The 15,541-nt window shown below is 43.3% G+C and overlaps 1 protein-coding gene across 2 annotated transcripts in view; it reads left to right on the plus strand.

Annotated features, from left to right (window-relative positions):
• The first annotated feature begins 6,090 nt into the window (after window positions 1-6,090).
• Window positions 6,091-15,541, plus strand: part of MLXIPL (MLX interacting protein like) — a 51,055-nt gene continuing 41,604 nt past the window's right edge. The window contains exon 1 of one of the 2 annotated variants that reach the window (XM_069944729.1): window positions 6,091-6,377. In XM_069944729.1, coding sequence (XP_069800830.1) covers window positions 6,172-6,377 — 206 coding nt within the window. In that variant the 5' untranslated portion in view covers window positions 6,091-6,171. Of the gene's footprint in view, window positions 6,408-15,541 lie in introns of both variants that reach the window. The other variant, XM_069944728.1, reaches the window with a different exon arrangement.

The following is a 15,541-nucleotide window of genomic DNA, read 5'->3' on the forward strand; positions in this document are numbered from 1 at the left end:
TGGAATTATGGGGATAGAAGAGGACCCCTGTTTCCTGTCAAGGAAGCTCCTAGGGTCTATGATTTCAGACCTTGGTTAGGCTACATAACTAGCCTAACCAAGGCAAAACTTTACCGGGGATTTTTACTTTTAAACAATAGGCATTTAGGCAAGAAAATAAACTGCTATGAAAAGTCGATAATGCGAACGTAATTACATTTGTTTATATTCTATGAATATTCGTAATTGCATTCGTATCTACATACTGTGACCGATAAGTGTTTACACTGAAAGATGTGAGAACTATTAACAATGATTTTGAGGTCAGTTAAAAAAAAAAAAGTTCCATGTTAGATTGGAACTATATTGGGACTCACAGAAAAGGCCCTTATACACCAAGCAATTATTGGCCGTATTTGGCTGATTAGGGGCCGTTACGGCCAATAATCGCTTGGTGTAATAGCTAGTGCTAAAAGGCATGCATGCATGATGTCAGCTGATTCTTGTCTTTCAACACGTTGAAAAAAATAACAATACCGACAGTCTGCTGGACATTCATCCTGTCGCTATCTCCTATGGGCTCCTCGGACGATCTAAATAGGTGTAAAAAGCGGCTGTATTTTGAATCTAATAATGACAAAACAGCTGTCACACTTTGTAAAAAAATATATATATATTTTTTTTTTTTTACAAAACGTACATGGACTACAATTGTCTATAGACTTTAACATAGCACATTATTAGATTCAATTATTAGATTCTGTTTGTGAACATAGACTTAACATTAAAGCATGCAAGTATCTGGTAAATCAAAGATCATCCCAGTTGTGAGAGAGTTAACTTGGAGCAGTGTCCACATGTTGCTCTGCCCAGTGTGTTTGCTCCAGCTGTTCATGAAGACCTTTGTACTTATTTTCTCTCGTTCGATGAAGCCGGCAACGTTGGGTCACGTGACTTCTCCAGGACACAATCACTACAAAATGTCATTTATTCTGCATTCAATGATGTGATGAAGATTCTTTCCTCTTTATACTACACCATTATGTTACAATGTGAGCAGAGTTGTTTCAAGCTATATGCTGTTTGTTTGTTTTGATGTTTTAGTTGCTTGTTTTTATTTTATTTCTTGTTTCTATGTGTAACCTGAGTCCATAATTAGAACTGGATTGTAGTTATAATTTCATATTATATCATCTTAAAATAAATGTACCAATTCCCATAAGAAGTTTTTTTCTACGCTACCTTGCTGGCACCAACGTGCAGACCCCAGTGGCGCCATCCATTTTTCAAAGAGTTATCCGATCCCGCAATTGGCGCCAGTTTCTTCATGTGCACTTTGGCCCACTCTATGCACTTTAGGTGGGCGCAGTGTCCCCAGTGTAATGATATTCCCTCCGTGACACAGCCAGTCTTGATTCTAATGGAGGCACATCACCAAGGGGAGGAGCTATCGATCATTACACTGGGAGAACTGGGCCTGCCTCCAGTGCACAGAACGGGCCGAAGTGCACATGAAGAAACCGGCACCGGATTGTGGGAACCTGGTGGTGTTTTGATAAATGGAGTGTGCTACAAGGGTTCTGCTCAGGAGAGGCAGCAATAGAAACAGCTATAGGCTATGTTCCCACAACGTCTTTTTTTGACAATTTGAGGCCAAATAACAGCCATTATTTCATAATGATTGCCGTACATTTTTATTTAATGTATGGTCATCATTTGTACAAATAATTACTTGTTTAAAAAAGAACTTTTATTCCAACACACAGTGTCAAAGAGGTGGGGCATAGAGCATCCGTAACTTAGGCCTGCAGCGCCTCTCTCTCATCTTCAGCAGCTTACAGTAATCCATCCCGTGGCGTGGCTAAGAAGATGAAAGGCGGAGAAGAAGAAGAGAGAGGCGCTGCAGGCTTTGGGCACAGATGCTCTAGGCCCCGTCTCTTTGACACAGTGCCGCACAGAATCAAAGTTTTTTTAAATGCAGGTATCGGCACCAGAAGAGGGAGAAGAAACCCCGGAACAAGACATGGATCACCACTGGCAATGCAACGGTACTGGCGGTTTGAGGGGGGGGGCATAAACCAGCACCAGTAGAGAAAGCTCCTTACATTTAGATTGATAGAACTATATTAATCTGCATTCAATGAGCATTCAGAGTCTCGGTAACTCTACCTGTGAGACAAGAACTTGCTTTACCTCTTAAAATGCATGCTCTTCCCTCCTGATGTAAAAATAGTTGAGGTTGCCATTTACTAAAGAAGAGTTCAGCATAAATTACATGTCATAAAGCTACAAACTGATGATAACCAGTTACCTGATTTATTTCTGCCTCTGTCCTTGACACATCGCCTTTCAGCTATAACCCCAACAAGTACTTTGACCTGCAGTCTTGTGTAACAGACTAGTGCACACTGTACTGACTACAATACCAGCACAAGTCACACTTCAGCACTCCAGACAACAATAGCAATTTTATGTAACATTTGTTTATTCTTTCTTATTTTATTCATATTTGTTGATTCTTTCTTTCTTCATATGTATTTGGTGCAGCAGCTATTACAGACTCACCTAGGAGGGCAAGAAACCTGCCAACTCGGAGTATTTCTGTGGTGCACCCTCTTCTCTGAGAAACATACTCAGATGTGTAATAGTGAACTTTGCTCCATTTCCAATAAAAGGGTTTTCACTTCAATGAGAGCTAGGTGGCAGTAACCTAGCATAACCACTCCACAATGTACAGAGCCATGGCTCAGGAAACATCCAAACCGCAGGGGATCAGTAAAGCAAGTATGACTTTTACTATTTTATAACATTCTGAGTTATATATAAAAACAGCCAGACAATCCCTTTAAGGACCTATAGCGCTGCTCTGTCCCCTCCCTGGCTGTGTGTCCTGATCACAGCGGGTGTCAGCAGTGACACCTGCAGGCATTAATATTTAATTACATTTCTAAAGACATGCTAAAAGTTATGTGTTCATAACATGAAATCTTTAACCCTGTCCCAGTCTGTATAAATTTTAGTAATTACACAGGATAATGCAATGCAAGAGGATTCTGGTCATACACACATTGCTCCTCAGGGTATTTCAATTTTGTCAAACTCATCTACATCTTAAAAGTATCTGTATATGTCTTTATATCCCTTCATTATACAGCACATAGACTGATAAGAAAACATGTTGGCCTCCTACAGCCTCCACTAGGTGGAGCTGTGGAGCTTACTCTATACTGTTGTATAATAAAGTCAAGAATAATACAGGATTCAGTAAGCTCCTTCTTTGTTATCCTTAACATCTACATCTATGTCTACAGCAATACAATAGTGCCCATGGAGAGCCCATGGACAGGCAACAAACAGAAGATCCCACGGCAGCAGGATATGTGGTTGATTCAAAAGGTGAATATCAGGTGGCATGTTTGGTATCTCAGCAAAGACATACCATAGTGAACCCCCTGACCCAGGAGTACAATATAGTGGACAAATGTCCACAATAACCATGTGTGTCCTCTGAGGTTAAATAGCCTAAGACCAACACTGGTGCCCTGATACTCTCACGTAATTACAAACAATGCCTTATATCGGCCAATGAAAGACGCCAAAGAAGACGTATCTGTAGCCATTGGTCCCCTGATGGGGTCTACCAGGTTGATAGTAGTGTCATAGTCTGGAGAGCATTTTCCTGAGATATCCCCAAGGACCACTGGTCATCATATCATAGTCCTTGAATGGTAAACACTATATAGAACTGTCAGCAGATCATCTGCATGCATATCTTCAGGAAGTGTTTCCTAAGCACAGTGCCATCCTTCAGTTGAACAATACTCGGTCTGATCAGGCTCGGGACACTAGAGTGTGGCTGCAGGACAATGAACTCTCTACCACGTCTCTGGAAAATGAGCACCAAGTGACAGAGCTGCCGCTGTGGGCATAGGTCAGTATGGATGATGTCCACCACCTTGTGGAATCTGTTCTCCTATGTCTGCAAGCCATGAAGAGCCAGAGCCTATTGAGTAGCTGTTCTTTCTAACGCAGTGATCAGCCAGTCTATGAAACCACTGCACAAGTATATAACACATATTTTATATATCCCAGTTATCCCATTACTGTGTCACTTTGCCCCTGTTATTGTATGCACCCATACATACTGCTACTCAGCTGTGTCACCACTTTCTATACCCCCATGTCCCTTCTATTTTCCACCACTTCCTATACTCCCATCATGTCCCGTCTGTTTCCCACCACTTCCTATACCCCCATGTCCCGTCTGTTTCCCACCACTTCCTATACCCCCATTATGTCCCGTCTGTTTCCCACCACTTCCTATACCCCCATGTCCGTCTGTTTCCCACCACTTCCTATACTCCCATGTCCGTCTGTTTCCCACCACTTCCTATACCCCCATGTCCCGTGTGTTTTCCACCACTTCCTATACTCCCATGTCCCGTCTGTTTTCCACCACTTCCTATACCCCCATGTCCCGTCTGTTTCCCACCACTTCCTATACTCCCATGTCCCGTCTGTTTTCCACCACTTCCTATACTCCCATGTCCCGTCTGTTTTCCACCACTTCCTATACGCCCATGTCCCGTCTGTTTCCCACCACTTCCTATACTCCCATGTCCCGTCTGTTTTCCACCACTTCCTATACTCCCATGTCCCGTCTGTTTTCCACCACTTCCTATACCCCCATGTCCCGTCTGTTTCCCACCACTTCCTATACTCCCATGTCCCGTCTGTTTTCCACCACTTCCTATACTCCCATGTCCCGTCTGTTTCCCACCACTTCCTATACTCCCATGTCCCGTCTGTTTCCCACCACTTCCTATACTCCCATGTCCCGTCTGTTTTCCACCACTTCCTATACTCCCATGTCCCGTCTGTTTCCCACCACTTCCTATACTCCCATTATGTCCCGTCTTTTTTCCACCACTTCCTATACTCCCATGTCCCGTCTGTTTTCCACCACTTCCTATACTCCCATGTCCCGTCTGTTTCCCACCACTTCCTATACTCCCATTATGTCCCGTCTGTTTCCCACCACTTCCTATAACCCCATGTCCTGTCTGTTTCCCACCACTTCCTATACCCCCATGTCCGTCTGTTTCCCACCACTTCCTATACTCCCATGTCCGTCTGTTTCCCACCACTTCCTATACTCCCATGTCCCGTCTGTTTTCCACCACTTCCTATACTCCCATGTCCTGTCTGTTTTCCACCACTTCCTATACCCCCATGTCCCGTGTGTTTTCCACCACTTCCTATACTCCCATGTCCCGTCTGTTTTCCACCACTTCCTATACCCCCATGTCCCGTCTGTTTTCCACCACTTCCTATACTCCCATGTCCCGTCTGTTTCCCACCACTTCCTATACTCCCATGTCCCGTCTGTTTTCCACCACTTCCTATACTCCCATGTCCCGTCTGTTTTCCACCACTTCCTATACTCCCATCATGTCCCGTCTGTTTCCCACCACTTCCTATACCCCCATGTCCTGTCTGTTTTCCACCACTTCCTATACTCCCATCATGTCCCGTCTGTTTCCCACCACTTCCTATACCCCCATGTCCCATGTGTTTCCCACCACTTCCTATACCCCCATGTCCCGTCTGTTTCCCACCACTTCCTATACCCCCATGTCCCGTCTGTTTTCCACCACTTCCTATACCCCCATGTCCCGTCTGTTTCCCACCACTTCCTATACCCCCATGTCCCGTCTGTTTCCCACCACTTCCTATACCCCCATGTCCCGTCTGTTTCCCACCACTTCCTATACCCCCATGTCCCGTCTGTTTCCCACCACTTCCTATACCCCCATGTCCCGTCTGTTTTCCACCACTTCCTATACCCCCATGTTCCATTCCCATCTATAAGCAGGAGGAGTAGGATTTGTATTGGAGCCAGCAGTAGTGCTCGGCTCTGTACACACTCCCGGGATCCCTCCCTAGCTGCGGGCTGCGCTACCTGCTCAGGGAAGAGCACTCACCTGACTGAACTCCAGTGACAAGTGGGCGTTTCCTGTCACGCTAAAGAGGCGTGGCTATGCCGCTCTGGGAGCGCCTCGTACCTTATATATTGGTTGCTCTTGTAAAGTACTATTTACATCAGTCTTCTCATTGGTGGCCGATAAGAGAGGGGCGTGGCTTCCCGGTCCCGCTGTCCCTCGCTGTCACTTCCTCAGGGCTCCTGGCACCATGGCAGCCTCCGGACACCTGCGGGGCCCCGCTGCGGACAGTGACTCGGACTCGGACACTGAGGGGCTGCGGCCCCGGCTGCAGGTCATCCACAGCGGCCACTTCATGGTCTCGTCCCCGCACAGTGATGACAGACACCGGAACCAGGCGCCCGACCGGTCCGGGGCTGCCCCTGCAGCTGGGAGCATTGATCCCACACTCACCAGGTTATTCGAGTGCATGAGCCTGGCATACAGGTGAGCCGTGTGACTGGTGCGGGCATGCCATGGCACTAGTGTAGTCAGGCTGGCCAGGTGTGTCCTCACAGGGGATAGTCGTGTTGTTGGGATCTGGTGAGGGGCTCAGTCTGCACTAGTGACCCCCAATCCATGCATCACTGTTATCCCCAGCCTGCAAGAACTGAGCAGACATGCTGGGAGTTGTAGTCATGCAGTATGGCAATGATGACAGCGGTCCACCCTAACCTCACAGCTGTAATCCTAATACTTCAGACAGCTATTGGATATCTCTAGTAGCAAGTTGCCCAGTTTAGTGTAAAAAAAAATTCCACCTTAAATTCCACCTTAAAAAAACGACGTACATTCAGAAAAGCCTGTAGGGTTGTTTCACCTGTACCTGGCCTTCCAGTTTTTTCCCCTCTGGCATGATGCAAAAACATTAAAGGGAAACAATACTAATCCCAATACTTCTTACAGGGTCAGCCGTGATGCATAAAGGATTGCAGGAGATGTTTCCGCAATAGATGCCAGAGTCCCACTTTAGTCATCTGTGGTGCCAGGCTTAGTAATATTTTATGCTACATTAAAGAGTATATATATATATATATATATATATATATATATATATATATACTGATTTTTCCCTATTGCACGCTGAGGATAAGGGTATGTCTCAAATAAGGGCCCTATTCCACCGGACGATTATCGTTCGCATAATCGTTAACGATTAACGATCTCAAACGACCGCTATTGCGAAAGACCTGAAAACGTTCACTCATTTCCATGGAACGATAATCATTACTTATGATCGTATTTGCGATCGTTTTCTCTTTGCTATTTCTTCGCTATTGCGTTTGTATTTACTGCGAACGACCGAATGACGTTTTATTCAATGCAAACGATTTGCGAACGAGCAACGATAAAAATAGGCCCAGGTCTAATAAAGCGATCAACGATTCTCGTTCGGTCGTTAATCGTTAACTGTATTTCAACCGAACGATTATCGTTTAGATTCGAACGATTTAACGATAATCTGAACGATAATCGTCTGGTGGAATAGGGCCCTAACTGCACCGGAACAGTGCCAACCAGTGCTAGTCCAACCTGATAATATTTCCCCTTTAACCCCTTAAACGGGGTACTCCAGAAGAAAGAAATATTTTCTATTCAACTGATGTCAGAAAGTTATACAGGTTTGTAAATTACTTGCTTTTAAAAATCTCCAGTCTTTCAGTACTTATCAGATGCTGTATGTCCTGCAGGAAGTGATGTATTCTTTCCAGTGTGACATAGTGCTCCCTTCTGCCACCTCTGTCCATGTCAGGAACTGTCCAGAGCAGGAGAGGTTTTCTATGGGGATTTGCTACTGCTCTGGACAGTTCCTGACATGAACGGAGGTGGCAGCAGAGATCACTGTGTCAGACTGGAGAGAATACACCACTTCCTGCAGCACATACATCACCCCATAAGTACTGGAAGGCTTTAGTTTTTTTAAAATAGAAGTAATTTGCAAATCTATATAACATTATGACACCGGTTGATTTGAATCCCTTTAATGACCACAGTATTCCACACCGAGAAAAAAATACAAAGCAAAGCCAGCATACTATGAAAATAAAAAGAATGCATACTCCCCTGCCACCATCCCCTCTGCTGCCGTTGTGACAGATCCTAGTCGCTGCTTTCTGGTTTCTGTGACCCCTCACTACAGCAGGAAGTGCCCACTCACCCAGTCACTGACCGCAGCAGTGTTCTGCTCAGGAGTGCACTGCGTATCTTCTTACAATTATTTTTTTTTTCTGTGCTACTTTTGTTGTATTTTTTGTATTTTTCGTATTTGTATTTTTCTTAGTGACATTTTCAAAGCAATATTCACACCTGGTTATTTTGGTTTTCAGCTTTAAAAAAAAAAAACTGCTGCAAGTTTAATTTGTTCTTACAATGTTTTACACATCAGAGTTCAGTAGAACTCAGTGATGTTTTTTGAGTTGTAAAATTTATTTATGTTTACTTTATGACTTGCCGACATGATGCATGTATATACGTATATACCCATTTTGACAGGACATATATTCCCAGTGTTCTGGTAAATCATAGCGTGCATGCAGCCTAAGGCTATGCTCACACAGCGTGTAATAATCTCGGCCGTTGTTGCAAAGTCCGTGATTAGTAAAAAACTTACGTACTGAAGGTTGAGGGAATCCCGGGCGGATGTATACACATAGTTTACACTCCGGCCGGGATCCCTAACAGCGCCGTGAGAAACTGACAAGTCAGTTTTCTGCAGCTACTATTCATTGAATAGCGGCCGCAGAAAACCCTGTCAGTTCACACAATGGAGCGTGCAGAGGGGAATTTGGATGCGGGCGCGCACTGATGCGTCCGCATACGAATTCAGCGGCGCTAAAGGTGATCCAGCCGGCACTGCAGTACCAGCTGGGATGATCTTTTCTGTGACCGGTCGTTCTGTGACTCAGCTGGGTCATGGAACGGCCGGTCTCTTACCACGTGTGAACATAGCCTTAATGTGAACACTGCCTGAATAAGAACTGTGGCTGTTTCTAGAAGGACTTGTTCTGAGAAAATCTCATCAGAGATTTTGCAGATGTTTGGCCCAATAACTGTAATGTACTTAGGAATCACTTAGTCTGAGAGTAATAGACAATGATAGTGTAAGAAACAGGAAATGCAAATCTAGTATAGTCTGCGATTATTAGCTTGACCTGTTATCTACGTGTGTAATAGCGGTCTCCAAATCCAGTACACCAAGCCATCTACTATACTAGTGGCAGATAATTACAGATTATTGTCAGATGCTGTATACAGCGCATCCATCATACATACATTAAAGTGGACGCCTAATGGCCGCTCGAGGCCTGGACTCCACCAGTGAAGGTGTCCTGTAATATCTGGCTACAAGCGAGCAGCAGTTCTTGCAAGTTGTGATGCCTCCATGGATCAAACTTCCTTTTTCATTGATGATCCTTTCAAATTTGGAGATCATGTCAGCACCTTGAAGTCTTTGTAATGTTCCTTTTCTGAACAATTTTGTGACAGGAGGCCTTATGTTGCTGAAAAAGGGAAGAGCATTACTATGAAGGAGTGTGTGCAATGTATAGGATGGTGGTACCTATCAAAGTAACATCCACATGAATGCAGTGACTTGCCCAGAACATGAATTACAGAGAACATTATACGGTCGCCACAGGCTTCTCTTTTACCCATCGTGGTGCCATCATTTCCCTTACAAGTGGCACACTTCAGTAAGCCTCAGGCACCCATAATTCTTTCTCTGGTTAACGGGTTACTACGGGTAAAGAAAAAAAAACAGAGAAGGTAGGGGGTGGTGGGAACATACCTTCCTGAATCTCTCACTACACCACAGGAACTACTTACTCAACCAGTCGGTGTCTGCAGACGTGTCCTGCCTCAGTCACTGACTGACTGAGCAGGTATTTGTGAGCAGGGCCGTGGCATCACAGGACTGGGAGATACAGGAGACCAGCAGGTGACCAGGAGCAGTGGTGCTGCGGCTGCAGGGGGCACAGGGATGGGTAAGTATAACTTCTTTATTACATTTCTCACCACCCCCTCCTCTCCTTGTTTTTTAACCTACGCTTTTGAGTCCTGCATAAAAGCCGTGTACTTCCGGCAAATGAGCAGAACATTGTCACATAATGACCCCGTCCTGCTCATTTAAGTCAATGTGGCCGTCGGCCGCATGGCGGGCTGCACGGCAGCATCCTTTTCTCACTGATTCCCGTTGTGCAGCCTGACGTGTGGACAAAAGCGCAATATGAACATACCCTAAGCTGTTGTCCTTCCTTTGATCACTTTTGGAAGTCACTTACCACTACATACCAGGAATACCCAACAAGTCCTGCCATTTTGGAGATTCTATCACCCTGTACTCTAGCCATCAGGTTGGCCCTTGTCACAGTGGCAGAAACCCTTACCCTCTCAGTTGCCATTAGGTTTTCTAGACCGGGAGGGTTTTTTGACAAGTGTCTTAAGCTGCAGTGAAAGTAATAAAGAGGTGTACTTACCCATCTTGTTTCTCCTCTGCTGCCACTCTTTTCATTGCTGTCTCTTTGGTTCTGGTTCTTGTGAAGTTTTACATTGGCAGGAACTGTGCTGAGATTTATATAGTAAAATGACTTACCGAACCTAGAGAGGTGAGGCGCATGGAAGGGGGCAGGTCATGAAATGTAAGATTTATCTCCCTAATGCTGCGTTTACACGAAACGATAATTGTCCCGATCGTACGATTAACTATGTCGGAGTAACGATTTTTTTTTTTCATAATGATCAGCGTTTAGACGGTACAATATATCGTACGGAAAATCGTTTTGCGATTGCTTAAGCCTATCTCACACATTGGTTAAATCGGCGAACGACTGTTTACAAGGAACGATCTGCGAATTTTTTGCGAATGACGATTTGAGAACATGTTGTAAGATCAAAATGAACTATTTCTCATTCGTCGCTTGATCGTTCGCTGCGTTTACACGTACGATTATCGTTCGAATTCGATCGTTATTGCGCGAGTTTGCACGATAATCGTTACGTGTAAACGCACCATAATGCTCATATGCTATAACAGTGCACATGGAAATATGGTCTGTCTTAAAGCGAATGTACTAATTAAATTTTTTTATAACTTGGTCGGCGCTGGCATGTAGATCCCGGTGGCGCCATCCATTTTTCAAACCGCCACCTGATTTCCGCCATTTGCGACAGTTTCTTAATTTGCAATTAGGCTGGCTCGGAGCACTGGAAGTTGCTAAATGAACATACAGTATGTGCAAATAACCATCTGTCAGATATAATAAAGATAGTCCTAATGTCTCTACTTATATAAAGAACGAGATGATAAAGTACGTTACTCGTCTACACCAGATGACTGCTGTTAATATGAAATAAACACTTTGGATTTTTTGCTATCCTGTTGGTGAGTGCCATGTTACTTCTACTATTACTGGTTTATTGTGTGGATCTTTAGCACCATCAATAACATGGACGTTTGGGCTATTCAGTTTACTGTATACTAGCAGCTCAGCTAGTGTCAAGGAATTCTACTTGTATATGGACCTTAACAAGTATGAATTGTTTAAAGCAGATAACACCAGATTACCTTGTGCTCTTTGATGTGGTTAAAAAATATATATATACAGTGGTGCCTTGGATTACGAGCATAATTCGTTCTGGGACCGTGCTTAATCCAAATCCACTCTTAAGCCAAAGCAAATGAGCTGGACATATGAGCAGAACATATGTGGGCACATACATGCAGCACTCTCAGTCCGGGGAGAGAGGGGTTACAGCTATGAAGAGATTACCCCCACAGTCCTGTCCCCTGATGTAAGCCCCAGCCTGAGGTGGATCTGCTATGATTTGGAAGGTGAGGGAGAATTCCTGGGTCAGAGTACAGGGCTGTAGACCCCGCTATGCAGGCCATGCCCCTCCTCCACTTGCGCTCCCACCCAGTACAGGGAGCTCTTAAAATAAAGGAATGCTCCTAAACCAAGTCACAATTTTGAAAAACTGTGAGGTCTTAAACCAAAATCCTCTTAAACCAAGTTACTCTTAAACCAATTTACCACTGTTTATATATATATATATATATATATATATATATATATATATATATATATATATATATATACACACACACACACACACACACCCTGTTTCCCCTAAAATAAGACATCCTCCGAACATAAGGCATAGTAGAGGATATACAGGATAGCTTAAAATAAGACATCCCCCAAATCTAAGACCCCCACCGCAACCAGGGTTTTGTCTGGTTGTGCTGGTTTGTGATGACAACTATAATAATTTTTTTTTTTCATCAATGTATGTGAATTCTTCATGGAAAAATAAGACATCCCCTGAAAATAAGACATAGGGGGACATTTACTAAGTAGTCTAATGTGTGTGACTCTTCTAATGAGGATTGTTGTATATCTTGTTCCAATAGCTTGTGACTGATTTATTAAAATGTAGCACTGCTATAGTGAATGTATCTAAGTAAAATGTCGCAAAAAAAAAGTTGCAAAAAAATTGCGCAAGCATATTCACCTGGTACTGACCAGACGTAAGCCTGCACCTGTTTGTGCGACTTTTTAAAAAGTCGCAAATGATAAATTGGGCGCTAATCCCGGATTATGCAAATTTTTGAGTAAATATTCCAAACAGGCAGATTAAAAAAAAAGTTGCATCTAAAAAATATTCACCTTTGGAATGCTGGCTCATAAATAGAACTTAGACCAAAAATGGGTGAAATATCCAATTATTCACGTAAAAATAGGCGCAAAACCCTTGATAAATTCCCCCATAGTGCCTCTTTGGGAGCAAAAATGAATATAGGACACTCCTTTTTTTGGGGAAACACGGTTTAAAAAATGGGCTTGAAATCCAACCTGAAATTTGCTGTATAGCAGGATAATATCAAGGAGCAGGAAGTAAACATTGTTTTTGCCAAGAAAAAGATGCATTGGATCCAATAGTTCTTGTTTGTACAGGTTTCAGGGAAGCTTGAGCAGGGCAGGAGGGGCTGGGAACATTGTGGTGTTACATTTCTATAGTAACACCCATGAATTTCTATATCACTTTAATAGTAGATAACAAGATCTAAAATTAGACTTGTACTTGCTTTATTGATATATAAAGCTTAGGAGACGTAATACCTCAAGTATGGCCAATGGCTGAGGTGCTCCAATGCCTGCTCAGCCAGTCACTGACCAAGAGGGGACAGAAGGACAGCACAGTGATTGGCTCAGTGGGCTGTCACTGCAGAGACAGGTCCGTCTGTGATGTTGGCAGCTATGGTTATCGAAAGGACATTAGGGGAGTGTAAAACTGTAAGCATAACATCTTTATTATTTTCTATATACCTGCAGCAGTATATGAAAACTTTTCCAACACTGGAGTACACCTTCAAAGCAAAGGCTACACAGACATCACTTACGATGTCCATGCAGCCCTGGTCACAGGATTATCAAGGCTGTGTAATAGGCTGGGTAAGCAAGTGGTGATCTAGCAGATTGGCCCTTACTTACCCCATGGGTTGGGCTGTCGGCCCTTAGTGGTTTATAATACACATAATCCTAATCTATGATGTATTTTCTTAGAGAGGAACTGGTAATTCTCCTGAGACATTTCTTTTAGTAAATGGTTGTAAGTTTACTCATATCTTTCAGGAGGAACAGCACAATACAAAGATCTAAGAAAAGATGCTCTGGCGTTGTTATTTCATGTAGAATACAAATATTTACTAAGACGAGCCAAACATTTTTGCATACAAGAGATTTATTCTGTTTGCCATATTTGGAGCCTGGAAGGAATTTTTACCCTAGTATTGGGGCAATTGGTATTTCCCTCCTAAGGGTTTTTAAAGCAGGTACATCGCTTTAAGATTTTAACATCAATAGACCAGTGCCAGCGTGTGGATGCGGGTCCTTTTTTTTTAAACCGCGGCCCGATTCAGCCACGGCACAGTCACATGTGACAGCAGGACATGTGGGGGTTGAAAGCAAGACCACTCCACAAGCCTTAAATAAAGTAGGTAGAAAAGACACAGTCTTAAAGGGGTACTCCTTTTTTTTTTCTTTCAAATGAACTGGTGTCAGAAAGTGCTAGATGTCTTCCAATACTTATCAGCTGCGGTATGTCCTCCGGGAAAATTTAACAAGGGGAATGCACGTCAGTGCACACCACATCCAGCCAGCATAGACATTTGACTCATTTACTCCATAGACCTATGGATTCGAATGACAGCTGGAAGTGGAGGCACGCTGCCATACACTTCCCCAGTCCGTATATCCCCATTGCTGCAGGTCTCAGAAATAAGACCCAGTGCAATCAGTAGTCTGAAGACTTGTAAAAAGTTACTTAAAATGACAGTAACGTTAAGAAATCAATTATTCCCAACACCAGCAATGCAGCAAAAAAATATGCAGAAATAAAAACAGATCTTAGTTTATTATAGATTATTATTAGAGATTACTGTGCAAGGTTTTATCTCAGTTATATAAGAAATTGTGCATTGTGGTTACTGCACTTTTAATTTGCACAGTGTTGATCTTAACCCAGAAACAAACATTTGTAGTCTCCTGAAGGGCAGGGTCACTACTGGGTCAGGCCAAGGTGTAACCTATTGGAAGTTTATAGAAAGTATAAATAATAAACCACTAGTAACTAGGGGCACATGCCTTCTGATGGAGCTCTAGTGAAAGTGCATACAGGGCCATCTGGCATACAGGACACACGGTGTAACTGCATGATCGCCACATGTGATATGTTTGCCCCGCCTGGTGGAAGTGGTTTCACAATAAGCCTAGTGCTCACACCCTATGCATGTGCCTCACTCTATCTATTTACCATAAGAACACCCACCCTGCTTGGAGGGCACATACAGGGCAGATTGTAGGAAATTTGGCCAACTGGGTGAATCCCAAAAATCCCCACCCCTCCACTAGCTTTCAAATAATGCTGACGTTATTAATAACGTTACATAGTTAGGCCCGTTTAGATAAATTATTTTTATGCTAATCATCCAATCGATTGATTGCCAAGGGGTTTTCTTCCATATAAAACTATAGCTCCTTGAGCCCCAAAACGCCCCTTCTGATAAATATATTACACATCATGAAATTCATTAAAATATACACCATGCCTGCTATAATTCGTTATATTACACACACTGCACCTTGACATGTGATATAATATATATAGTACCCACAGAGAGTCATTATAATAAATACTATACCCCCTGAAATTCATTAAAATACAAACTGTGCCCCCGAAATGTCATTATAATACACAGTGCTACCTGAAAATCCTTTTATTACACACAGTGCACCATAACATTTATTGTGCTTCTTAAAATTCATTTTAATACTCACTATGCTTCTTAAAGCGACTCTGTACCCACAATCTGACCCCCCAAACCACTTGTACCTTCGGATAGCTGCTTTTAATCCAAGATCTGTCCTGGGGTCCGTTCGACAGGGGATGCAGTTATTGTCATAAAAAATTAATTTTAAAATTGCAGCCTTGTGCTCTACGGGAGTATCTGTGCCCTAACTTTGCACCACCCCCTCCGTCCCTCCTTCCCACCCTCTTCATCATTAGGAATGCTCCAGGCAGAT

Source organism: Dendropsophus ebraccatus, chromosome 11 (assembly GCF_027789765.1).
Source record: "Dendropsophus ebraccatus isolate aDenEbr1 chromosome 11, aDenEbr1.pat, whole genome shotgun sequence".
Lineage (NCBI taxonomy): Eukaryota > Metazoa > Chordata > Amphibia > Anura > Hylidae > Dendropsophus > Dendropsophus ebraccatus.